Below are 25,880 nucleotides of genomic sequence, written 5' to 3'. Positions count from 1 at the left end.
GACTCAATTTCATCCTGGTGGATGATGACCTGGACTCATTTCAGAGTAGCAGCCGTGTTAGTCTGTATTCACAAAAAGAAAAGGAGTACTTGTGGCACCTTAGAGACTAACAAATTTATTAGAGCATAAGCTTTCGTGAGCTACAGCTCACGAAATGCATCCGATGAAGTGAGCTGTAGCTCACGAAAGCTTATGCTCTAATAAATTTGTTAGTCTCTAAGGTGCCACAAGTACTCCTTTTCTTTTTCTGACCTGGACTCAGTTATTCATGTCTGTGTTACCTCGCAGTTGGACTATAGCAATGTGACGATATACCTTGGCATGAAGTCTTCAGCCTCTCTGGTCTCTCCACAAGTTTCCCATGGACTACTGAATCAAGTTCAAAGTCTAGGTTCTTATTTTCATGGCACTGCATTGCCTGGGCCCAGGTTAGCTAACAGACACCTAACGCTCTGGGATGAAGACTGTACTCAACAACTTTGCTCTCTGGCACAACAGAATCCCCTACAATAAGGGCAAAGCTCATCCGTGTGGGAGACAGAATCTGGGGGGGGAGGAGCTGGCTCCAGCCTGTGGAGTGAATTCTCCAAGAACTAAAAGACTATCACAAACCTCATCACCTTCTACTCAAAATATAAGACATTTCTTTGACCTTGCCTTCTTTAACAGATATATAGGAACATGTGTCTTAAAAAAAATTAAAATAACCAAAACAAGACACACCACTGCATATGCTTCTCTTCCTGAAGAAAGGATGAGAGAACAAACAAATAACTTGTGACTGATGTTAGTCACGTTGCTTAATGTCCTACTGGAAAATATTAGGTACTATAGTGTTAAGCCTGTATAAGACTCTTTTGTCTATTCTATACACAGAATTAGAAATATGTGGAAAAGTTTAAAGTTATATGGACTCAACAATAATATAAGAGAAAGTAAAATAAATAATGTCCAAAAGGAATCAAGAGGACAGAAGTATAGTGAGGGAAGGAGACCTGAAAAAAGAATAAAAAGAGAACAAAAACTTGGAGGAAAACTAAAGGCAGATAAACCAAATAAAGCGCTAACATTAAACAAAAAATTTATTTGTCATTAATTTTGTTACAAGAAATAGTTGTATAATTATTTTAAGACATTGTACATCTCTCTGACCATATTCCCAGAGGTTTTAATTTCCCCATGTATAACCAAGAACTTTTTCTGAGTTCAGAAAATATTTTGGATGTCTCAGTTTCTCCATTTTTTTAATTATCTACATTTATATATTCAAAAGGTCCTTATTAGAGACAGAGTACATGCACACACGGTCAACTGTTCACAGAATCAGAAACAATTAACAAGAGAGTTTATTCTGATGACCTACCTGAGGGCGTATAACTTTTACTATATTTTTAAGTGCAGTGTCTGGTGATGGAGGAGAGCAGTCAGGTGTTGGGCCTGTAGAGCTATTTCTATGGTTACCAGTTCCTGGTGCAGTAATTGCTACCTGAGGTGCATTATCTGTGAATAAAAACAGCATTTTGATGAACCTACTACATATTCTAGAACAGTATATGTCTTTTAAAATCAGAAAATACTTTTGAAAACAGAATAATATTTCAACTTTGAAAAATTAACATTGTTCAGCACAGACAGTGAGGAAAATACTGTGTATTTATCCTATATTTTTAGTATATATTTTTTTCCATTTAAGCTGGTATATATCACCCCCTATGGTACCTAAATATTAGTGCACACAAAATGAAAAAGTATTATTTAATTCATTTTTCTGAATTACTCATTACAGTTCCTAATACTGCTTTTATAATCAGAATAATCTAAGGTTAAATATCAACTGCTGGTCATATTGCTTTTCAGTCAGCTTTGCTGTAATAAGACAATCAAGGCACCAATTCAGTAAAGTACTTAAACATGTGCCTAATTTAAAGCATTTGTGCAGTCCCACAGGAGTCAATGTAACTACACACATGCTTAAAATTAAGTACATGATTAAGTGCTATGTTGGACTGAGGCCCATATGCTCCTGTGGGTTAGGGTATATTAATGTTACAGACACACCACTGAAAATATACACATCAAAGTATGTATCCTGTTAGATGAGTAGGGGAGAGATGTAATAATACATTTCTAGGAAGATAAATACATATAGGGCCTGATTCTTAATTACACTAAAGCACCTTTACCTTGCTCTGGCCTTAAAGTGAGTGTAAACGTAATTTACCCCTACTTAAAATCTGCTTTACAGGGCCAGAGCAGTGAAAAGCAATCTTCAGGCCTACAGTATATGTAAAACCTGTGCACTCTCTAGGGTCTGATTCCTCACTTCCAATAAAGTCAGTTTACACCACTGTAGTCATGCAAGGGGCCTTGAAGTGAGCAATAATATAGTATTCCCACTTTAAATCTTCTTTACACTGCCAGAGCAGCATAAATTGGAAGTAGTGTAGATAAGAATCAGGCCCTTTTGTGTTTATTGGAATACCTTATATTCTTAGATACTAAATTCTACAAACCATGTATTTCAATTATGCAAGCACCCTGAAAAAACCCAACAGCTCAATATTTCAGACCCTCTGTCCTTTCTCAAGGGAATAAAGCATCAGATATGTAGTTGTTTCTTATAAACAATGTCCTTATTGTGAACAGCTTTTTATTTTCACTGTATGACCCACCATCAGATGACCAATAATGATGTACCACATGGGTTTTCTCCATCAAAGAGAGAGAATCATTACCAATTCAACTATAGCAAAGATATTTTCTAGTTTAAGTATATGGTATGCAGTTTCATTAATAATAAAAAGCCTTGAATTAATTTTCTTTTGTAATATAAATTATTGCATAATTATAATGCTCTAATTTATTTTCCCTTTCTGTTTGTTGGGAATAGGACCAAAGAAAATATTTTTAGGTAGTTTTTTTAATGAAAGCCCTAACTGTAAATACATTCAAACTAATATAAATTTCAGTGCAGCAATTCAAGACAAAAGGAAGCAATTTACCCTTGAAATAGTAGGGCCAGACTCTGCTGCATCCAGTGGAAAGTGGGCTGGCAGCCAGAGACTAAACTGACAGTGAGCCAGTTATTGGTGTCTGATTCTCTACCAGTTCCAGGAAAAGTTATAGTAGTCTAGGGGCTGTTCTAGCATGCACCAGCTGCCAATGGTCCCCAAGCATGCATTCCTGTAATCTCCAGTGGATAATCCATGCGCCAGTCACGTTCTCTCCCTACCCTAACACACTAGCTTTCACAGGTAGGGTGTCATAGAAGCCATTTCTGATCAGTGCCCACTATGAACTCCCTCATGTTAGGGGCTTGTGGTCATTTTTTGCTCCTTTTGTGACACATGAGCAGAACAAAGGAAGAGAAGCAGAGCTGAGAATATGCCCCATAAAATATTTTCTTACATTAAAAATAATAACCAAAATTATTAAAAAATAATGCTAAAACAAGAGCATATATAAACATATGCTCAGATAGTTCAAACAAATATTTTTGTTGTTGTTGTTGCTGATTTACATCCCAGGCAGTCCTATTAATTTCACTGAGTTGTTGCACCGGAGTGCATGTGTTAGCACAGAATTTAGCCATATGATGTGATTCAGAAATTAAGAAGAGAAAGGACCATTATGATCTAATCCACCTTCTCCATAACACATACCATAGAATCTCATCCACTAATTTCTGCATCAAGTCCATAACTTCTGTTTGATATAGCATTCTTTTAGAAAGCTTCAGCATCCGACCACCTGATCTAGTTATGTCTTTTACTGATACATTAAAGCGTCATCTACTCTCAGAAATCTCTTGCCCACTTAAATACTTGTAGACCATAACCAAATAACCTCTTAACCTTCTCTTGGAAAAAAACAAATAGATTGAGCTTCTTAAGTCTCTCACTATGAGGCACATTTTCCATGTCTCAGATTATTCTTGCAACTTTTTTCTGAACCCTTTCCAATTTTTCTACAACCTTTCTGAAGCGTGGATACCAGAACTGGACATGGTATTCCAGTAATGGTCTCATTAATACCATATATAGGGGTAATGCTACTTTCCTACTCCTCCTTGATATTCCCAGGTTTGTGTACCAAAGGATTACATTTGCCCTCTAAACTACAGAATTACACTAGGGGGCTCATATTCAGTTGGTTACCTACCATTATCCCTAAATCCTTTTCTGTGTCACTGCATTCCAGGATACTGTCTCCACTCAAGTAATTATGACCTACATTCTTTGCTCCTACATATACAACTTGCACTTGGCTGTGGTAAAAAGCATGTTGTTCAAATAAACCCACTTTACCAGCCAGTCCAGATCTATATGTATAACTGATCTATCTCCATCATTATGTGGGAATTTTTCCAGCAATTATTTCATATTTTCTTCCGATCATTGATACAAATATTGAACAGGACCAAGAACAAATTCCTGTGGAACCCAATTAGAAACTCTCCCACAGGATGATTATTCCACTTTTACAATTACTTTGAGATCTGTCAGTTAACCAGTTTTTAATCCACTTAATCTGGATTACCTTGATTTTTGAATACTGCTTTTTTAAAGCAGAATGTCAGGAAGGACAGTCAAATGCTTCTGCGATGCTAAGTGTTACAGAAGTGTAAATGTATTATGTCAACACAGTTACCGTATGACCTCAGTTTGTTCTATGTAACAGCAGAAAGGTGGGGACACTAATCTTCTCTGCTCCCTAGTTCACAGTTTTGAGACATAATTAATATGGTCATCCAGGTATCTTGTTCATATAAAGAATTAGTTTAATTCTCAGTATACACTAACGTGTCTCTAACAAAGTAAACATACAAGAATTAACACTATAACTAATCTTTTCATAAGACAAGAAGGTTGGGAGTTAATTTCTTCATCCATACCTTTCATTTACACAATTGCAAGATAAATACCCAAAGCGATTCAAATTGTTGCAAAATCCGTTCAAATACACAATGACCTTTAGGATAAAATAAAACTTGGATTATGTGGCGTATTTAATTTAATGCCCTTCTAATAGTGTTTAATATTTAGCTGGATGTTTCTTCGGGTGCCAAAATGGATGCTACAGTTGAGCTTCTATATTCATATTGAAGTACCTAAATAAGTTGTGCTTGATTTTCAAAAGTACCCATCAGCTCTCATATTCTTGAGCAATTTAGGAGCAGACATATAGGCACTCAGTCTTTTGAAAATCTTGGCCACTATCTCCAAAGATCTAACTGAAGATGGAACATACTTATTATTACTAGTATGATAAACAATATGAGAAATATTTCTGACCTTTTTCTAGAGTTTACAGGCTACCAGGAGATCAACAGGAAATAAAAGTCATGGAAGGGAATGAAGATCTCATTCATGCTAGTGGTGACTGCTTAGTGTTTATACATACTAGGGTTGCTTATATCTAGGAAAATTTACAGTTTTCCCCCCAAAATTATAAAAGGCAGAATGACAAAAATCAGAAATAGCTTGCCTTCTTTATTACAGCTGCAAACTATGTTGTTCTCCCTTTGCTATATAAATGTACTGTTACATATGAAAAGGAAACATCAATAAATTAATGGTTTATAGAATTATAAAGAAATCAGGCACGTGGAAACCAGACCTTACAACTTCAATTAAAACATGAATTCACTGATGCCTGTGTCCTTTAATGTGCTACAATATTAGAAGAAAGAAAACTTATTGTATGAACAGTAGTACACAAAGTATCAATGTAATTTATACAGCAGCAGTTATTTATTTTTATGTACGTGGGGGAACAACTGTACATTTAAAATCTCCTGACCCAGTAGGTGGTTCTCATCTTTGCCAAGTATTTTAGGATAACCAAATGATAGACAGCATTGCACTCATATAGTGCCTATTTATTATATTGTTAATTATTATTAAGCAGGCAACAAGTATGCCAGTGCCAAGCAGAAAACTAGGCCCTTTCTAAAACACAGTACTGCACTTGACTATTCCTGAATATATCATTTAAAAAAGTGCCTAACCAATTCAGTAAATTTTTGACAAACAACATTGCTAAAATCAGACACTCTCCTCAGCTTTGTACTGATGTTTTTAAATATAGCATCTTGGTGCCAGGTAAACTGGTGTGCTGCTTTGGTGACACAAATCATATGTAAATATGGTTTAGCTGGTAGCAGGTTTCCAGCTGTTTTGTGTCACACTATCTCTGGAGTTGTGTAAAACAACTAGAGTATATTGGTGAATCTGACCATATATACAAAAAGAAAAGGAGTACTTGTGGCACCTTAGAGACTAACAAATTTATTAGAGCATAAGCTTTCGTGAACTACAGCTCACTTCATCAAATGCATCCGATGAAGTGAGCTGTAGCTCACGAAAGCTTATGCTCTAATAAATTTGTTAGTCGCTAAGGTGCCACAAGTACTCCTTTTCTTTTTGCGAATACAGACTAACACGGCTGCTACTCTGAAACCTGACCATATATAGTTTATCTACATTTAAATCTCTTCTGAATTTTAGATTTAGAAATTAAATATTCCTGAAACTCAGCATGTTGCAGAAGAAAGGCAGTCATAACATTTTTAAAAAAATAAAAAGAAGAAAATAACCACACCAGCTCTGAAAAGATTTTATCATAAACTTTCATCTTAATGATTTTCAACACAATTATTTGTACAGTGCTATAGGAAATTACCACTATTTTATGAAGTCATTGGCAGAGCACAGTGAATGCTAAAATGAAACCTCTCCCTTCAATAATGAAGGCTTCCATAGATATCCATGAATTGCGCATTCATCTATGAAGGAAAAATTAGTAAAATGATGACTTTAGTGCACCAGTGATTAAAAAGAACCGGATTCTGCACTCAAACATAGCTGTATTTAAAAATTTGTTTTATCTGAAAAAAAAAAGTGGGAGTCCCATACAACATAGGCTTGATTTATCCTTTGGGATCCATTAGGCAAGCCAGACTGCTGTTTCCAGCAATAGTAAGCACCTTGGAATGGAGGCACAGTGGCCCAAGCCACTGAAGATGCTGGAGCCAGCAAGTACAAGCCCAAAACTGGGCAAAGCAGTTCCCAAACTTGTGGAAGTTTCACTGATGCAGTATTTCCTCCAGGCAGACTCCACCAGTGTGGGGCTTCAGACGTAAAAGCTGTCCTTCCTTAGCAGAACCCCATAGGTGAATCCTCACCCCCCACCAATGCATAGCTACCTCCAGGCTACAAAACTCAGAATTAAAGATAGGGACAAATTACATATTTTAGGATCTAAAGACACGAGAAACATTACTCGAGAAAATGCAAAAAGAGCACATTGAAGACTCAGGCATGGAATCAGGGAGTAGCTAAACTTGATATATGGGAAGAACAGGTTGCGCTAAACTTTATGCATTTGTTCTCTTGAATTTCTTTTGTTTTCTATGTACTTAAACCTGAATTAGCATTGTTCTGAGTTGGATAGTAAATATATAGCTGCAACTGTTTTCTTGAAAGCACTTGTAGCTATAACTAGCTTGGTATTGGATCTGGTAGCTATTTTGAGATAGTGTTTGGAATTAATTACTAGTGAAGTACATTCCAGTGGCAGCAGGGAGTCTGGTTAGTTGTTTCTGCATCATCTGTGAGAGTTTGGGTGTGATGATTATCAACTTTTTATTTCCTCTCATCACCTACCTGCAAAAATAGACCTTGCAATTTTTTTCAAATTTGCATAACCCTAGCAGTGCCAGACAATGGTCTGAAAAGACCTCTCTCATTAAGTACTAATGAGAGATGATTGTTCATTTACACTATTTCCTGAATAATCTTTTGGTACTCTGCCTCTGCAAGCAGTAGATGCCTAACAGAACTTCCCAAAACAATGCTACATTTATCCTATTTTTGTTTTTTGTAACCTCAGAATTATGAGTGTTTACTATTGGCTTTTGCATATTTACATGGCATGTTTGCACCGTCTACAACTGACATTTCATAACCTTGCACGTTTTCCTTATTTCGGTATTCTAGTTGTTAGCTTTCTAGAAGGTGAATGAAGAGCAAAAAATGTCATTATAGATGCCAAAATGTTCGATTACATCAATGATTCATTAAAAAATGGAACATCCTATTGATCTTCTATAGCAAACTGCACCCCAAAGAGAACAATCTAGGATGTTACTGAGGACTGATTGTGCTCATATTTATGTTAATAGCAAAACTCCCCTTTACTGCAGTGGGAGCAGGACTGGGCCATTGAATTCTACCCTGTACAATATTTTGCAAAGTGCATATATAGACAGACTTTGTTGTTCTGAAAGCATTGTCAGAACTTTAGTGGCTGACAGATGAGGTATGCTTTATTTGCAGTCCATTTCCGAATGCAACCAGAGATATGTCATCTGAGTCAGCCATCCTAGTCTACTTTAGCAGAGTTGATAGTAGCCTCCAGAGATTGCTCTTGGTAATCACTAGACTTTAGCAGTCTTTAAAGTATTCGCCTATATCCAGTCTGCTGTACAACAGCACAATGTAGTTTCCAGACAACATTACATATGTACAACCTTCATTCTATGTTAACAAGTATCAGTTACTTAATAAAACTCCTTTTAAAAACACTGCAATTATAAAATAAACCAAACATCTGGAAGCTTAAAAGTTCTAAAATAAGGATGAAATTTAATAACAACTAAGTGTTTCAAAGTCTGGTAACTATTGGTTATGGTTAATATACTCATGTTATAGTTAAGTGTTGGCTACCTTAATTCTCATTTTGACTTTACAACCTTAATATCATTATTTTAATATTTGTTGTATAAGTATTCACAGTGAGGTTTTGTTCATATTAAAAATGCATAAGAGGTCTTTTGGTACATTGGTTAATTGTACACTGGTATATTGGTTAAGTGTAAGGGGTTGTTGTATACGTACAGGGATAGCCTCTGATACATGGTCAAAATTAACGTAATTTGTTGATTCTGTAATATGAATTTCATGGCAACATAGAAATTGACATATCAGGTCAAACCGGTTGTCCATCTAGCTCAGTATTCTCTCTCTAACATTGGCCAGGACAAGATGCTTCAGAGGAAGGTGAAAGAAATACTGTTAGTTGTTGGCTTCTGATATTAAAGCACGAGTTTTTATAGCACTGATAAAAAATATCTAATGTATCTGTGGATGTATGCATTACCTATCTAAATATACAAACTTTTTTAAAATCCAGAATTTTAAGTATTTTGATAATTAACATCCTAGTAAGCTTTTCTCACAGGTTTTACAATTTTAATTCTGTTTTAAAATTTTTTTCCTGGGAATCTCCTTAGTCTTTTTTCTTGTTTTATAGATATGCCAAGAACAAAATAGTCCATGTAATGTAGAACCTTCTCTTAACAGGTTAGTAAATGTAAATTAACCAACATCATCTACTAGCAAAAAGAAAAGGAGTACTTGTGGCACCTTAGAGACTAACAAATTTATTAGAGCATAAGCTTTCGTGAGCTACAGCTCACTTCATCGGATGCATGAAGTGAGCTGTAGCTCACGAAAGCTTATGCTCTAATAAATTTGTTAGTCTCTAAGGTGCCACAAGTACTCCTTTTCTTTTTGCGAATACAGACTAACACGGCTGCTACTCTGAAACCTATCATCTACTAGCTAACACTGCTGTATTCTCATCAAATTTATCTTCTGCTTGGTAGAACAGCAGCACAATTTCTTAAACTCTAGGTCTTCAGAATTTTTTGACTCCTTCAACCCAGTGAATTAAGCTCCAGATTTAAGGAATTCTGTAGGCTGTACCAGTGGATTTTGTAACGTTCAAAGCCAAATCAAGAAAGTTAAAAGACTAATATATAGAAGTGAATCTTGGAGATGTTTAAAAATTCTTCACATCAAGTGTTTCAACTAGTGGAGCTTACGGTCTCCCACTGAGGCCACAGACTATATGAAGTCTGCATAAAGCTCAGGGATTTTTAAGAGCTGAAAAATACTACAGCAATTAATTTAAAAATTAACCTTCAAAATTTGCAAAATATTCAAAGGCATCATTTCCAGTGACAAAAAATTAAATCAAATACAGAATTCTTAGATAAAGCTTTTTTTTTTTTTGGATATATGACCTGGTTTCCTGAAGCAAAGGGGACTTAAACCTGGTGGATCCAGGCAGCAGAGATTCTCCCAACATGGGTGAATCCTCCAGTGATGTAGAGCCACAATGGCAGATCCTATCCACTCACCACATCCAGTTACCAGCATAGGGAGTGTTTCTGTCCCCCAAGACAGAGGAAGCATACAGTCCCCTCCAAATCTCTGGCCTTGCACATCTTAACCAGACTAGAGACATTGGCTTACAACGTTGCAAAAATATTTTTTTTTACAAAAATGAAATGCCTCTGATATTTTCGAACTGTCACATCTTATCTTTTTGCCCAACATTACCAAAAATGTCTCCTTTGCCAGAGGATCATACATGAGAAATTTCAGACAGACCACTTGAATTCTGTCAAAGTCACAGAGAATGAAAGGAGAAGATGGTCAAATCAAGCTTATAATGGACAGCTAACAATAACCTTGGCTATAAAGAAACTATTGTTTCTCTTTAGGTGGTGAAATACCAGGTTTGGTCAAGACCTGTTGTGGGCATTGTGCTAGCCGCCCCTATTTTAGTGGAGCTGGGAAGGAATTTTTCCCTTACTACCAGATTGGCCTAGGTGGAGTTGTGGTTTTTTCGCCTTCCCCACAGCAGGTTCAGGAAGGGCTTTGTTCATGCCTGGCATGACATGAAGGGTGATAGGCTTTATGTCATTATTGAAGTGGGGCAGATGTTCAGTGCAACACTTTTCTTCAACATTAATAAATGGGTATAAGACTAGCATATCAATTTAGTTAAGGTTTAGCCAGCTCTACATACAATTTTTCAACCAGGAGAACTATTTCAGCTAGGGAACTGACTTCTTCTGAAAGAGTTATACCAGGGATTGGCAATCTTTGGCACGTGGCTCAGGGATGTGCTGGCCGCCGCTTCCTGCAGCCCGCATTGGCCTGGAATGGCAAACCGCGGCCAGTGGGAGCTGTAATTGACCGAACCTGCAGACGGTGCAGGCAAACAAACCGTCCCAGCCCACCAGCGGATTTCCCTGATGGGCCATGTGCCAAAGGTTGATGATCCCTGAATAATACCATTACATCATCTAGTGTGGGCAGAATTGTACAGATAAAAAGGTGACATGCCACTACAGTTTATTTCCCTTCTTAATTAGGGTTGCCACCTTGGTGGTTTTTCACTGGTGTGGCTGGCTTATTTTTTTTTATGGCCTTGCCAGCTGCTGTCCAAATATGTTTTATGGCAGTTGGTTTGTGTGTGGTTGTTTGTTTTGCGCTTTTGCCAGGTATTATTTTGCTGTGCGGCTGGCTGGCTGTGCATGCAGTAATCTTGTAACTCTTGTTGCAAGTGTCACAGCTGCTAGCGCATGGTGGTTGCCAGGCCAGCATCTGAGTCACTCTCTGCATGCACACACATACATCACTCAAATCTCTTCCAATAAGTGAAGGGGAATGGTATGTGGATGAGAAAGGGAGGAGCAAGGTTTGCGTAGCTCCACTAGAATTATTTTATTACTGGCTGCTCTAGGTACCACCTCTCAGGAAGGGTGGGCTCCACCACATGGGGTGATATGATGTATTATGTAAACCAGGGGTGGACAAACTATGGGCCGGGGGCCACATCCAGTCTGCCAGCTGATTTAATCTGGCCCTCGAGCTCCAGATGGGGAGCAGGGTCAGGGGCTGCTCTGCATGGCTCCCAGAAGCAGTGGCATGTCCCCCCTCTGACTCCTACGTTTAGGGGCAGCCAGGTGGTCCCCGCCCCAAGAGCCACTCCAGCAGCTCCCATTGGCTGGGAACTGTGGCCAATGGAAGCTGCAGGGGTGGCGCCTGTGGACATGGCAGCCTGCAGAGCTGCTGCGTAGGAGCCAGAGGGGGAACATGCTGCTGCTTCCAGGAGCTGTTAGACATAAGCACCACCGAGAGCCTGCATCCCTGAGCCCCTCCCACATCCCAACCCCCCGCCCCAGCCCTGATCTGCCTCCCACCTTCTGAACCCCTCGATCCCAGCCAGGAGACCCTCCTGCACCCCAAACTTCTCATCCCCAGCCCCACCGCAGAGCCTACACACCCAGCCAGAGACTTCACCCTCCCTGCACCTCAAGTCCCTGCCCCAGCCTGGAGCCCCCTCCCTCACCCTGAACTCCTCATTTCTGGCCCCACCCCAGAGCCTGCACCCCCTCTTGCTTCCCAACCCCAGTTTCATGAGGATTCATGGCCCACCATAGAATTTCCATACCCAGATGTGGCTCTCAGGCCAAAAAGTTTGCCCACCCCAATGTAAATGGTAGTACAGACCGGTGCAGAGCAAAGGGAATAATCTTTTTGAAGAGCCTGAAAAACACATTTTCTCTGATGTGCTCTCAAAAGGGTTCTCCCACATTTGCACTATTCAGAGAGACATTTTGGGGAGAAAGGAGATGCTGATTAACTTGTTATTCTGTCTGAAGTTAATGATTCCATCCAGTGTGATACAGAAGAGCCAGAGAGCTGTGGGAGAGTGCGAGATGGGAAATATATAAACTCAAGGCTAATTAAGGAGTGGTTCTCTGTAGACTAGGGAAGGTGACTGCAGGTTATTTGGAGCACCTGCAGTCAATTAAGGCCCTATTAGGAACCTAATAAAACCCCCCTACTTCAGGCAGACAGAGAAAGAGGAGGAAGGAGAGAGGACTGGAGCTTGGAAAATCAGAGAACTGAAGTAAGGGGGACCCTGCCCAGTAGGGGAGGGAGACTCCCTTTCCCTAGCATCTAAGGACTGCAGGTACACCACCCAAGGGGGAAGAGGGTAAGAACCTGCAGGGGTTGAGAGGGGCTGGGGTTCAGAGTGAGGCGCAAACCCAGACCCCTTCCCCTGCTTCCCTCCTTTACCACCTTCCTGGGCCACTAGCAGGGCCATTGATGCCCCCAGAACAAGGGCAAGGGGTGGCATCTTTTCTCCCCACCAAGAAAAGCGCAGGACCCACCAGACTAACATTGGCCATCTTGTCACACTAGTAAAAATATTCTGCATCTATAATAATGCAGTAGCATCCCCAGTGCTATCCCTTCTGTGTGGTATTCCTTGTGCAATCAAAATTTCCATATGAGGTGGCCCCAGACTGTATTTTTTTGCACACCTAAGCCTACCACTGAAGGGAATTTTGGGTCTGCAATAAATGCAAAAATCTGGTTCATGACTCTTTATTGTATAAAATAAAAGTGATAAAAATGAAATATATATGGAAAGAAATGGAAGAAACAGTTTTCTGGCAGCAAGCTGCACATTGACGTCAGGAATAGCAGATGCAGCAAGGGAGAGAGAAACGGAGAAAATGGAAGTAAACAAGAATTGTTGTTATTGAACTTAAAATAAAATGAGGTTTTTTACAAGATATAATAAATACTGATTTCCTTCATTGGGAACCAATGTGTTTTTAAACCAAGTCACCAACACTATACAAAACAAATCTGTTATGTACAGAAATGGTTCATTTCTGTAATTAGTAAATATTTTAACAAATATTTTGAATGTAACACCATAAAGCAAACTGTGCCAAGATTTTTGCCTTTTAAGTCTACTAAAGTTACAGAAAAGTTGACTTTAGAGTTCTTCTAACATGTCTTTTATGCTAATGTAAGAAGTCAGTTCCCGATATAACATAATGAAAATTCTTTCAATCTTAACTGCCAAATCTTGTGGCTCTCTGAGGCCAACCTCCTTAACAATTCAGACAAATCCTAAATTAAAATTTTTAATTGTAGGCATCTGGATAATGAAAAGATTGGTAATGAGATATGAAGCGTTTCACCCTTGGATTACTAGTTCAGAACTGACACAGATCAGCAGGAAATGAAGTTAAAATTGATAGCTATATTAGTGAGTTATGCTAAAACATGGAGGGCCCAATTGTGCTGCCATTACTCAGAGAACACTTACAACAAGAGATTTGTCTGGGTAAGAAGTTCAGAACTGGGCCCTAACTTTTTAGTGTTAGATTGTGACTAGCTCAACACAACTGCGCAGGAAAGTAGCAGAAATATAGTTACTACAAACCACACTTATGCAGTCATATCAAAGCAACTGTATCCTAGCTCTGGGTGGTGAAAGGAACACAGTAACCACATGGCAGATGCTCCCTCCAGGCAGAAGTGATGGGAACAGGTGGGGAGTGTACAGGGCCATAATTGTATCACATCTAAGCACCAGCCAGTGGCGCTGGCCCGATGTATACAGGCATGAGGAGTAACCTGCACTTTGAAAAGGGCTGCAGCAAATTACTCCATCCCTGCACAACTGGGGTACCCAGGAACAGGGCTGGCTCCAGCGTTTTTGCCGCCCCAAGTGGGGGAAAAACAAACAAACAAACAAAAAAAAACTTGCTGCCAAACATGGAGGCAGAGTGATGGTGTGGCCACCAAATTGCCGCCAGCAACCGAAGAAGAGTCATGTCCCCGCCACTGAATTGCCACTGAGAGCAAAATAAGATAAGATTTTAAAACAACATTATCCTCCATATACCTGCTCAAACTTACAATTAACTTACAATTAACCATCAGTTTTATATCTGTTTAAATTACAGACAGAATAATGGTTGAGAGGCTTTTTAAAAATGAAGTTATTGATTAGACTAAAATGGTTTGTATAGTACCTCTGTGCATTTCATCCCTAATTAAAATGAACTAGCAAAATAACTTAACTAATAGCTATTTAACAAAAAGGAAATCTGATAAAAAGCATTTATGTAAAAACTCTAAAATATAGAGAACCTCAAAAACAATTACATGTCACTGAATCCTTGATTTGAAAAAGTGGCTTTGTTGAACAGAGTGCAGTCAAGTCTACAACAAAATCATTCTGCATTGTAATCACACTTGAGTGAATGAAGCCCAGTTCTGCTCAGAATTTATGCATGTTGATGAGGAAAAAATTATACTTTCACTACTTAGTGCCTAAAACTGTTCAAATCTATCCTGAAAGCTATGTTTCCTTTGATTGTTGTTTAAATAATAATAATTAATAATAAACAATGAATCATAATGCAATGTTTAACAATATGTCAGATTGACACTTTTGTTGGTAAAAGACTGTCAGTACTATGGAAATGGAATGATCATTCTACCCTTATAAAACTGTGTTTATGGACACACATTGGGATAGATGCACACCCACATGCTTTGATGATTGCACAATTGCCATTAAAGGTTCTTTCTTCATTTCTACATGTATTACCTTTGGGGAAAATGCTACAGTACTTTTAGGAATAACTTTTTGTGCAGCGCAGCATATACCCGGAGAAGCATGTTAAGCAGAGTCATTAGAACATAACACATCTTAATTACACATACAAAACTACATTAAAAGAATGTTAAGGTTGCAAAGTCAAGCACTTAAAAGTTAGGAAATGCTAGAATTAAAACAGCCTGTGCAACCTTAATTTGGTCCCTGTGCACAAATGCATTATGATACAGGTTTTAATTATATGTTCACATACTATTTTTTCCACAGGATCCTGCCTCATTCAAGGCATCCAGTGGAATGTGCCTCATTCAATGCACAAATGAGCACTTATTTAGCACAAAATGAAGATGTCAAGCACAAAATTAATTAAGGTACCAAGGGAGGTGAAGAGAAGAAATTCTTTAAATTGCCTATCTACAAATGCTCTGAGCCTAGGCAGTAAACAAGAGAGCAAATTTCATTCAACATGGTTGGTATTACTAAAACTTAATGGGAAGAGTCTTACGATTGGAACATTAAAGTCACTGGTTATAACCTATTTCGTAAGCCAAGTGAGTGAGCAAAAGGAGAAGGGAAGTGACAATCTATATTAAAAAATGGGATTACACGTTTCCATGTTCCTGACAACTCAGAAGCAGGTGTCCTTGAATGCTTATGGATCTATGTTCTAACATGCAAAGCACAAGATGGGATACTTGATGTCTGCTACAGATGACCAAATCACACTACAGAAAGGATGATGGGCTCTATAAATACCCTTCTATAATATGTTGGGGGGGGGGGAACTGTTATTATGGGGGACTATAATCTGAGTGACAGTCTGGATATCTCATGCTACCCATACTAAAAAAGTCCTTGGAATTTCTAAAGATTATAGTTAACATCCCCTCTGAGGATCGTTATCTTGTTGTGATGGAGGGGCTTGCATGTTCCAATGAACTCCAGGGCTATGTCATCTGGAGCCTAGTGCTCCTGGTAGGGTCACCCTAGGCAAACAGATCTGGGGGGAGGTTCCATACTAAAAACAATCCACATCTAGATCATCATAAAGGCCCAAAAATGTCCACATGAACCTCACCTCGACTAGGGATATTGGGACCTACCCCGGGGCGGTGTCAGGCACGTGTCTGGTGGTTGGGCCACCCACATAATGCAGCCACGTCCAGCCAGAAAAGTTGACATGGACCCATCTTGTGGGCTCACCACCCACAAGGTGAAGGATGAGGGTCAGATGAGATGCCAGAATAACAGCAGGAGGGACAGACCATGACAGACTGGTCCTCTGCATGGAAACTGGCCCCAGGGCACCTGCTAAGGATGTCCCCTAGAAGGCTTCTGTTGGAACTCTACCAGGCATGTCCCACTGGGCAGAGGCTGACCCAGGCCATGTTGGAGGAATTATATCTCCCAGCTGGCCTGGGAATGCTGGGGAATCCCTAGGAGAAGCCAGAACCTGTTGCAGAGGAAAAGGAGGTCCGATTCCTACTCTCCATGCTGCCATCACGACCCTCACCAGGAAAAGTGGCAAAAAGGAAAAAGATAGTTAATTTTCTAATTCAAGAAGTGTTGCATCCAACACAAGGGAATTATTTATTACACCTCAGCTTGACAGATAAAGAGGAATTAATCACAATAACTAAAATTCAGTGGTTCCTTAGGTGCAAGTGATCATGTCTTGATATATTTGTTATGAGGAAACAGAATGAAGTCTTAATTAGTAATATTATACACACACACTTGGTGCTTTAAATGGGCCAGTTACAAAGCTGAAAATGATTGAGCCAAATCAGGTAGAAGAAAATATTTAAACATAAAAATGTGAATGATAATTGGGAACTGTTTAAGAACAATTTACTAGATACCCAAAAGCCATAATCCAACTATTGTGAAAGAAGGCTACACTAGTTTAAAAAAACCCCAAATACCGAGCCTGGCTTAGTGAGGATGTGAAAGTAGTATTTTAAAAAATAAAGTTATATAACAAATGGGAAAAGGGGGAGCTGATTATAATAAATATAAATTAGAAGCTAGTAATTGTAGATAATTGATAAGAGCAGCAAAAGGACACAAGGCGAACTCTATAGCCAGCAGAGTTAAGGACAGTAAGAAGTCAGTTTTTAAGTATATTTGGAACAAAAAGAATCCTAACAATGACACTGGTCCATTTACTAGATGGCAATGGTAAAACGGTCAATAATAATGCACAAAAGTTCAATAACTATTTCTGTTCTGTATTTGGGAAAAAACAGATTGTCATAGGTATCTCCATCGCTACCCGATGAACCTCACTGCCTGACTAGTTCAGGTGGTTCCACAGTCATAAACATATGCCAGGCTGTTTATCCTTCACCAAGGTGTGCATTTATGTCCCTCTTACATCCCCATAACATGCAACACAGAGTTATAGCCAGGACAGGCTTCCCTGCAGCCCTCACTCCCCAGCCCATGTTCACCTTCTGAGCTTCCTTCTCAACTCCCTCCTCAGCCCCCTATGCTTCCTGTTTTGTCTCCTGATAGTCTCCCCACTTACCTCATTACCCCAGTGATTGACACACAGGTGCTCACAATCCCACAAGAGAAAGTGTATAATTTCCCTCAGCTCAGCCTGCAGCCTTCTCCAGGTTGCAGCATTATCAGTGATCAGGGTGCGGCTAATAGCACTCTATCACACAGATGATACAGTCACATCATGAAAATGAAATACTTTTGACTCCAACAGTAACTCATAAGGATGTTAAATAGTAGCAACTAAAATTACACATTTAAAATCAACAGGTCTGGTTAACTTGTATCCAAAAGTTTTAAAAGAGCTGGCCAAAAGCAATCTGGACCATTAATACTGATTTTAATAAGTCTTGAAACACTTGGGAAAATTCAAAAGGACTGGAAAAAAACTAATATTGGCACAGTTAAAAAGGGAAAGCAGGATGACCTGAGTAATTATAGGGCTGGCAGCCTGACATTTATCCCTGGCAAAATAATGGAATGGTTGATATGCAACTTTATTAATAAAGAACTAAAGGAGGTAGTATAATAAATGGAAATTAGCATGGGTTTTATGGAAAATGGATCTTGTCAAGCTAACTTGATAAAAATAAATAGTGATGTAATATACTTCTGCAAGGCACTGGTACTTGGTATTGGTACTTGGTACTGCATTAATAAACTAGAATGTTACAAAATCAGAATGGCGCACACAAAATGGATTACAACTGGCTAAATGATAGATTTCAAAATGTAATTGTAAGTGGAGACTCATTGGGCAGATACTTTTTGTGGGGTCCCAAAGGGATTGGTTCTTGGCCCTATTCTATTTAAATATTTTTTATCAAAGGACTTAGGCACATTTCATTGGGACCTAAGAATGTGATTTGATGTTTTGCTGAATTTGGGGCCACAATGTACACATGGCCACTGACACGCACATTTATATAATCTGTGCATGCAGCTGAAGTGATTTTAAAAATGGGTCTGTTTCCATATTTATATAAGATTGTAATTGCACCCATCTCCATCACTATTTCTTACTGTCCCTTCTTTCTCATAAATATGGTGAAAACAAAATAATAATTAGACAGTTTTAACCCATTTCAATTTATGAAAATGAATTTTATACATTATTTTTATGCTTTTCTTCCAAGAAGCCTACATGAGCTCTCTCCCTCTTCAAATGCTTTCTGTCGGGAGTTTGAGCATCGCTGGTCACATGGGTAAGATTCAGCCCATGAAAATGTGACGCAGCAAGACGCAGTATTAATCAGAAGCTTCCACTGACTGCTACCCCATCTGTGACATGTAAATTTCATTTTTGCTTAGTGCAAAACAGTTTAACTGGCAAATACTGCTTTAAGCTAGAAGCAAGAAATAGCTAAGAGAAACAGAGAAAAGAACGGTTTTGCCTTTTTTGCAAATCCAGCAAAGAACTAAAAATTTCAAGTCATGTTTTGCATTTGCAGCTCCTCGACCCTTTCTAGTTATGGAATAATTTGAAGATTTCAGGTCTTCAGTCACATTTCACATGGTAAATGTTTGTCCTAGAGGATATCTCTGGTGTTTAAAATGCAGATTAACAGGGACAGCAGATGGGAGGGACTGTTGGCTTTGTCTTCTACTCCTCAGTCTACTCAGGAGAAAGAGCAGCATACTGCCTGGACAACTTTATAATTTGATTTTTCTTAACCATTTGCTATGAGAATACATATGTAAACTGAGCCACATAGTAATGAAACAGGTGCTTCTATTTGTGCCAGTGTGACAGATATGATGCAGGGAACACATGGAGTATTCAAAGACTATGGTATCTGATTTATAAATGTTAATATGTATCTTTATGCACTGACTAGTGATTGTATTCCAAGCTAAATGGGTGAGCTAAACTATTCTACTGACAGAAAACAAAATCACGGGGAGTGGGATGGAGGGAAGGGAATTAATGCAAATCCATATGCTAGTAACAAGCCCCTGGAAGTTTCACTCCTTGGGGAAACAACATATATTGATTTGACCTAGTTCAAGAGGGTTGACAGTCAAAGAACTGATAACGGTATAAAGCAATCGTTCTGACACAAGGAGGGTGGTCACTGTCTCTCAGTCCAATGACTGAATTAAACTATGGAGAAGAGAGAGAGAGGGCCCTCAGAAATTACTTGAAGTTCTTGAACGCCATCAGGGTCTCCACATGGAAGATGGGTGAATGCCTGATGAACTAAGATCTGCAGGCAATCTGTTTATTTTTTTAAAAAACATGTTTTCTCTGCAATGTTTGGGTTGTGAAAGCTGGCAGTGATCACTGGTTAACGTTATCATTACCCCAGTGGATATGTCTACATGGCACTGAGTTTCGGAGCATGGGTCAGCTAACTCGATCTCATTGGGCTTGGGCTGCATGGCTAAATATTGCAGTGTAGACATTCAGGCTTGGGCTGGAGCCTGGGGTTGGAGACCCTTCCCCCTTCTGGGATCTCAAAGCCTGGGCTCCAGCCTGAGCCTGAATGTCTACACAGCACAAGCCCTGCAAACCCAAGTCAACAGCCATAGCCATGCCCGTGGGTCTTTTATCACAGTGTAGACACACCCAAAGAGCAGGGCCGGCTCTACCATTTTTGCTACCCCAAGCGAAAAAAACCTGCCGCCACCAAATTGCCGCTGTGGATGGCAGGGGAGAGAGAATCTGCCGCCGAATTGCCACAGTGGCCAGCGGAACGGAGAAGCTGCCGCCGAATTGCCACCGCCACGGAAACTGCCGCCCCTTTCTGACTGCCATGCCAAGCACCTGCTTGGAATGCTAGTGCCTGGAGCCGACCCTGCCAAAGAGAGCATGACTGCAGGTGCTGAATTAAAGTCAGACCTGCTGAGATAATCACAGTAAGTTGCAGGATTCTGCAGTTTAAGGCTCAGATCTATAGGGAGCGTGTCACAGGACTCCACACCAAGAAAGATGACAGCTCAAGTCCTGAGACAAAAGTGAGTTACCCTCAAGGAACCCATGAAAGGATCAGGGGTGCAGTTAACACAGGAACTGTGACACATAGGAAAGGTTACTCCTCTTTTGCAGTAATTGGAGTTCTTTGAGAGAGGTTTTCCCCTGTGAGTGCTCCACTTCAAGTGACTCCCTTGTATAGTAGTCAGAGAATGTGTGCACCAAGAATCATGTTACATCCATGCAGATTTCAGCAACTGGAATATTTTTGAGTGGGGCCACAGACAAACCATGATCTGGCAGAGTGTGCAATCACTCTCAGGGGAGGTGGAATCTCAGCAAAACCATAATAAGGCAATAGTGCATCGAGAGATCCATTTAGAAAGTCTATGTGGAGGCAGAGGCTCCCCTAGAGCTATCTGCAATAGACAAAGAGTCTAGGGGGTCTTCCTGAATGGCCTAGTTCTGTCCAAGTAAAAGGCCTTCTTAATATCTAGCATATGAAAGGCACATTCGTGTGTAAAGAGATGTGGCTTAGGGAAATAAAAACAAAGTGGATAGTTTGGTTAAAGTGAAAGTCAGAAGTAATTTTAGGAAAAAACTTTGGACAGATCATAGTGATACTTTCTCCTTGGAGAACACAATAAATGTAGGGCCTGCCTTTAGAAGCCCCATCAACCCAACCCTTCAAGACAAAGTGATGACTACCAAAAGGTCTTCATAAACACATGTGGCAGTGAGTATGTAGCTAGTGGCTTAAAGGGCTGTTTCATGAGACAGTTAAGAACCAGGTTAAGGTCCAAAAGTGGTGTAGAGGATCTAATGTGGAAAAAATTCATGTAGCCTTTTAGGAATCTCGGAGTCAGATGAGTGAATATTGACAAACCTTCTACTGGCACATGGAAAGCTGTTACTGCCACTAAAAAAACCCTTGATGAAACTCATAGAAAGGCCTGATGTTTTCAATTCCAACAGATAATCCAAGATTGTGGAAAGAGATGACTGGATAGGAGAAAGATGGCACTGGTTATTCCAAAGATTTTATTGACGCTGTTCCCTTGGTCATAGTAGTCTTTGGTACCAAGCCCTTTACCACTGAGGTATGGGACTTAGTTGAAGTTTTAGTGTGCTTCATGGTACCCAAAGTGCTCAGACCCTCACTAGCACTCCTCTTGGGACCTGAGGTCTCCTGTGACTGGACCTTCTTTGATGAGGAACTCTCTGTTCTCCTCCTCTTACTCCCCTCCTTGGAGTTTGAGTGGGAAGCTCTCAGTACTGCTGGTATGGTTATCAGCACCTCACTCGTGGAGAGTGTTTGAGACTGGGGTTCCAATGCCATCTTCCCCTTGGAAGGTCTCAGTGATCATGCTCTTGACAATGACAGGGCACTGACAGAGGTGGAGGGTCCCTGTCAGGAGAGTTCTCTGAACCTGGAGCAGAAGCCGGTCTTAAGGCTTGCTCCATCAGTAAGAGCCTGTACCCTTAAAAGAAGAGTTGCTCCATCATTAAGAGTGTATATCCTTAAAAGAAGTGCAGATCTTGCACTTGCTTGGACTATGAGAGTCCCCCAAACAATGAATGCATTGGGAATGCCCATTGTTAATGGGGACTGCGTCCCAACATGAGAGGCACCTTTAAGCCCCAGGGATCCCAGCATCCGCTACAGACGAAAACTTGTTCAAGCCCCTCAATAAGGGGAAAAGAAAAACTACTCATATGTATATTTTTAAGAAAAGAAAAAAGAAAAGGGGAGGAAATGTTTCAACAACTCTAAGGTGTTAAACCTACTACTACTAAGAACTAACTATCAAAGCTAAAATGCTAACAAGAGAGGGAACAGGTACACAGCAAAGAGACTATAAGAACATAATATAAGAATGGCCATACTTGGTCAGACCAAAGGTCCATCTAGCCGAGTATCCAGTCTTCTGACAGTAGCCAATCCCAGATGCTTTAGAGGGAATGAACAGAACAGATAATAAAGAGGCACATGCTAAATTCAGTCTCTGACAGAAGGTAGTTGAGAAGGAACTGAGGACGGTTCACCTATGCAACCCTATATAGCCTTAGTATGGGGCATGAGGATGTGAAGGGCACATGCATGGGTGAAATGGGCACTGCTACCAAAAATTCTGAGCAAAGGCATAGGGGCATATGTGCACCTAAAGTGGAGTGCCCACGGGGACATTACTCAAATAACTGAAATTTTGTCATTTCCCCTGTGTAACTTAATGGAAGGGTTACCAAGTGAGATCCCAATATTTTGCCAACTGTTTTACCACAAAGCTTACAAGAAATGGAAGATGAGAAGGATCAATAAGGAAAGCTACCTCCTGGAGGTCAGAAAGTGTAGGGATAAAGTGAGAATTTTCAAAAACCAGACAGATTGGGACCTTACAAAGAAAATTAAAACCAATAGTAAAAAGTTCTAGAGCCATATAAATAAAGAGAAAACAAGGAAACAAGAAATGGGACCACTAAGTACTGAGGATGGGATGGAGATTAAAAATAATCTAGCCATGGCCCAGCACCTAAGCAAATACTTTGCCTCAGTTTTTAATAAGGGAATGAGCATATGAAAGTAGAAATTACCACATCTGAGGTAGAAGTCAAACTCAAACATCTTAATGGGACTAAATTGGGGGGGGGACAGGGGCTGGTTCTGGATAATCTCCATAGAAGAATATTAAAGGAATAGGCAGATGAAATTGCAACCCCAATAGCAAGGATGCTCATTTAGACCAAATAAAAGCTGGTTAATATGGTTAGTGACATTTAATCGTATTGTAGGAATAAAGCAGAATAAGAATACTTACCATTTAAAATTAATAAAATAATGCAAGAAGACAAAGAAAATTAGAGTTTGCCAGTACTCCTCTAAAATGCTCCACTAATTTAAGTAAACAGCATGTGAGAAGACAGCAAGGTGAAAGTTACATTATGATTCTACTGTATTTGAACAATATTAAGTATGTCTGTATTCAGTTCTTGTCTCCTACTCACTACCATTTATATGAGATTCTATAGGACTTGAGAAGTACACAGAAAAGGTCAATAATACTCATTCCAGGGACAAACCATTGTAAATAAAACACGAGGATACACTACAAAATCTATATTTGCATTGAAAAAAATATGATTCAAAATAAATGGGTATGATTTCAGATAACTAGTGAAGAGAAATTGCAACTCTAGGATGTTCTGCCTCCCACAAATAATAGAAGGTAATGTGAGAGGAAGTAAAAGAAAAGCAATTTCAGCAAATGTCAGCAAATTTTTAAAAGGAGAAAATAAATTGTGTACTCAAGGGAATATCTGACCAGCAAAGGTTCTTGAGGCTTTGTTTTCAGAACATTCAGAAAACCTATTATATTATTGGAGAATAGGTGCTTAGAAACAATACTACTTCATGGGAAGAATCCCCAATCTCCACCAAACATCACTAACTTTGAGTGTAAAATTTTAGTTCTCTTTGCAAACAAATACTGGTGCATTAATCTAGGATATTTTTATATGGAAGTGTGCACTCTATATTATGGCAGTGAGCATGATAAAAAAAAATCAAGTGTGCCATCATTGTCAACCCATTAGGAGGAGTTTAGTATGGAATCTATTACATTGTGTTCTGCTGATGATTTATATTTTGGAGCTCTGAATGCAGAGCGTAGCTCTTTATAAATTAACCTCTAGGGACAAGTAAATTGTGAGATTCTTTGTTAAGGCCAAAATACTCTCTACAGAGCTCAGAAACTGCTCAAAGGCTAATCAAGATCAGATAAAAGCATATGTGGGTCTCATAAACCGTCTTGGATTCCATCTGTTTAAGAGAATCAGAATTAAAATATGGTAGTGGTGGGGAATAATGCATGGATATTATCTCCCTGACTTCTACAGAGACTACGCTTGAAATGAATACACATGGAAAAACAAAAAGAAGAGAAAAGAAGATCTTGGATGTGTTGTGATGCTGAATTTAGGCTCAGAGTCAGATGACCCATCCATATCTTTGCATCTGCAGTATCCACAGACATGGATAGAGTGGGTAATGCCTTGTGTTACTGTAGATATAGTGTGTTTTTGTCCCTCAGCCACCGTGTAATCATTAAAGTTAAATTCATTTGCTAGGCCTTTAACTAAGACCATCAATTTCAGTCCACATGCAAGTACAAGCATAGAAGCTCATGGTGTTATGGTATGGTAGCTCTACTGACTCCCAGAAAAATAGTTCATGTAATAGTGCATCATGGCAATTCAATGGATGGGGTGCCGCCTTCTGGTCAGTCACAAATTAAAGTGAGTGTTTTGGAGTATCCAGAAGCACTTATTCTGCAGACCCCAAGGCTACAGACTAACTGAACAATATGAAGGCAGGTGCTTTCAGAGGATGGACTGGGGAAGGAATGTTGCAGAAATGGCAAGTTCTATGGAGCACTCCTTTCCCACCTGCTCCACCTCAGTCTTGCCTAGGTTCAACTTTTGGCTAGGCACTGAGCTATCTGAGAAATGGTACTATTTACATTGGAAAATACACAGTTTCACCCTGCAGTGGGTTAGTCTCTGCCAATTCAAATGGGAAACTCCCAGTCTGAACCAGCACACAAGCCTAGGTTTTGGCACGTGCTTCCAAGGTGCATAGTATTCTGAGCTTTATCTTTTTTTCTTGTTTGGGATGGATGCAGTGGTTACTGACATGCTTTTAGGAGTTCTTTCCAATTCTGATGGTAGTGATCATATAAGGCAGAGGTGGGCAAACTTGTATATAGTGTGTATATATAGTGTAGGAATATACTAGTATATGCCACCTTTTTATCACTTTATCAGTAAACTGCACCTACACTAGGTTTTTTCCTGATATAACTATTTTGTTTTTAAAAAATCACACCCTAACTAAAATTATAAACTGTAACCCTTTTCAGACTAGACCAGGCCCAATCTTCATTACTGCAGAACACAGAGTTTGGGTGTGACGTTTTAAAAAAAATCCCCTACTTTGAAACAAATGGCCCAACTCAAATTCCCATTGCTATGAAATATAAATTGACAAATCCTCAAAGCCCACTGTCACAGGATAAAATATTACTACTGGGCTAAAATAGTCTTGAGATTTTACAGTGTGGACTTTTTAAAGTGTTTATCACAGCATTTAGCACACTAGCAGAACTTAGCA

General features: G+C 39.4%; 1 protein-coding gene across 6 annotated transcripts in view; it reads right to left on the bottom strand.

Annotated features, from left to right (window-relative positions):
• ANKS1B (ankyrin repeat and sterile alpha motif domain containing 1B) overlaps positions 1-25,880 on the bottom strand; it is a 740,833-nt gene that overhangs the window by 469,198 nt on the left and 245,755 nt on the right. For all 6 annotated transcript variants that reach the window (XM_043491651.1, XM_043491643.1, XM_043491691.1 and 3 more), the window contains exon 12: positions 1,364-1,500. In XM_043491651.1, the coding sequence (XP_043347586.1) occupies positions 1,364-1,500 (137 nt within the window). The remainder of the gene's footprint in view (positions 1-1,363; positions 1,501-25,880) is intronic.

Source organism: Dermochelys coriacea, chromosome 1, assembly GCF_009764565.3.
Source record: "Dermochelys coriacea isolate rDerCor1 chromosome 1, rDerCor1.pri.v4, whole genome shotgun sequence".
NCBI classification, from domain to species: domain Eukaryota; kingdom Metazoa; phylum Chordata; order Testudines; family Dermochelyidae; genus Dermochelys; species Dermochelys coriacea.
This window is presented reverse-complemented; position numbering and strand designations above follow the sequence as displayed.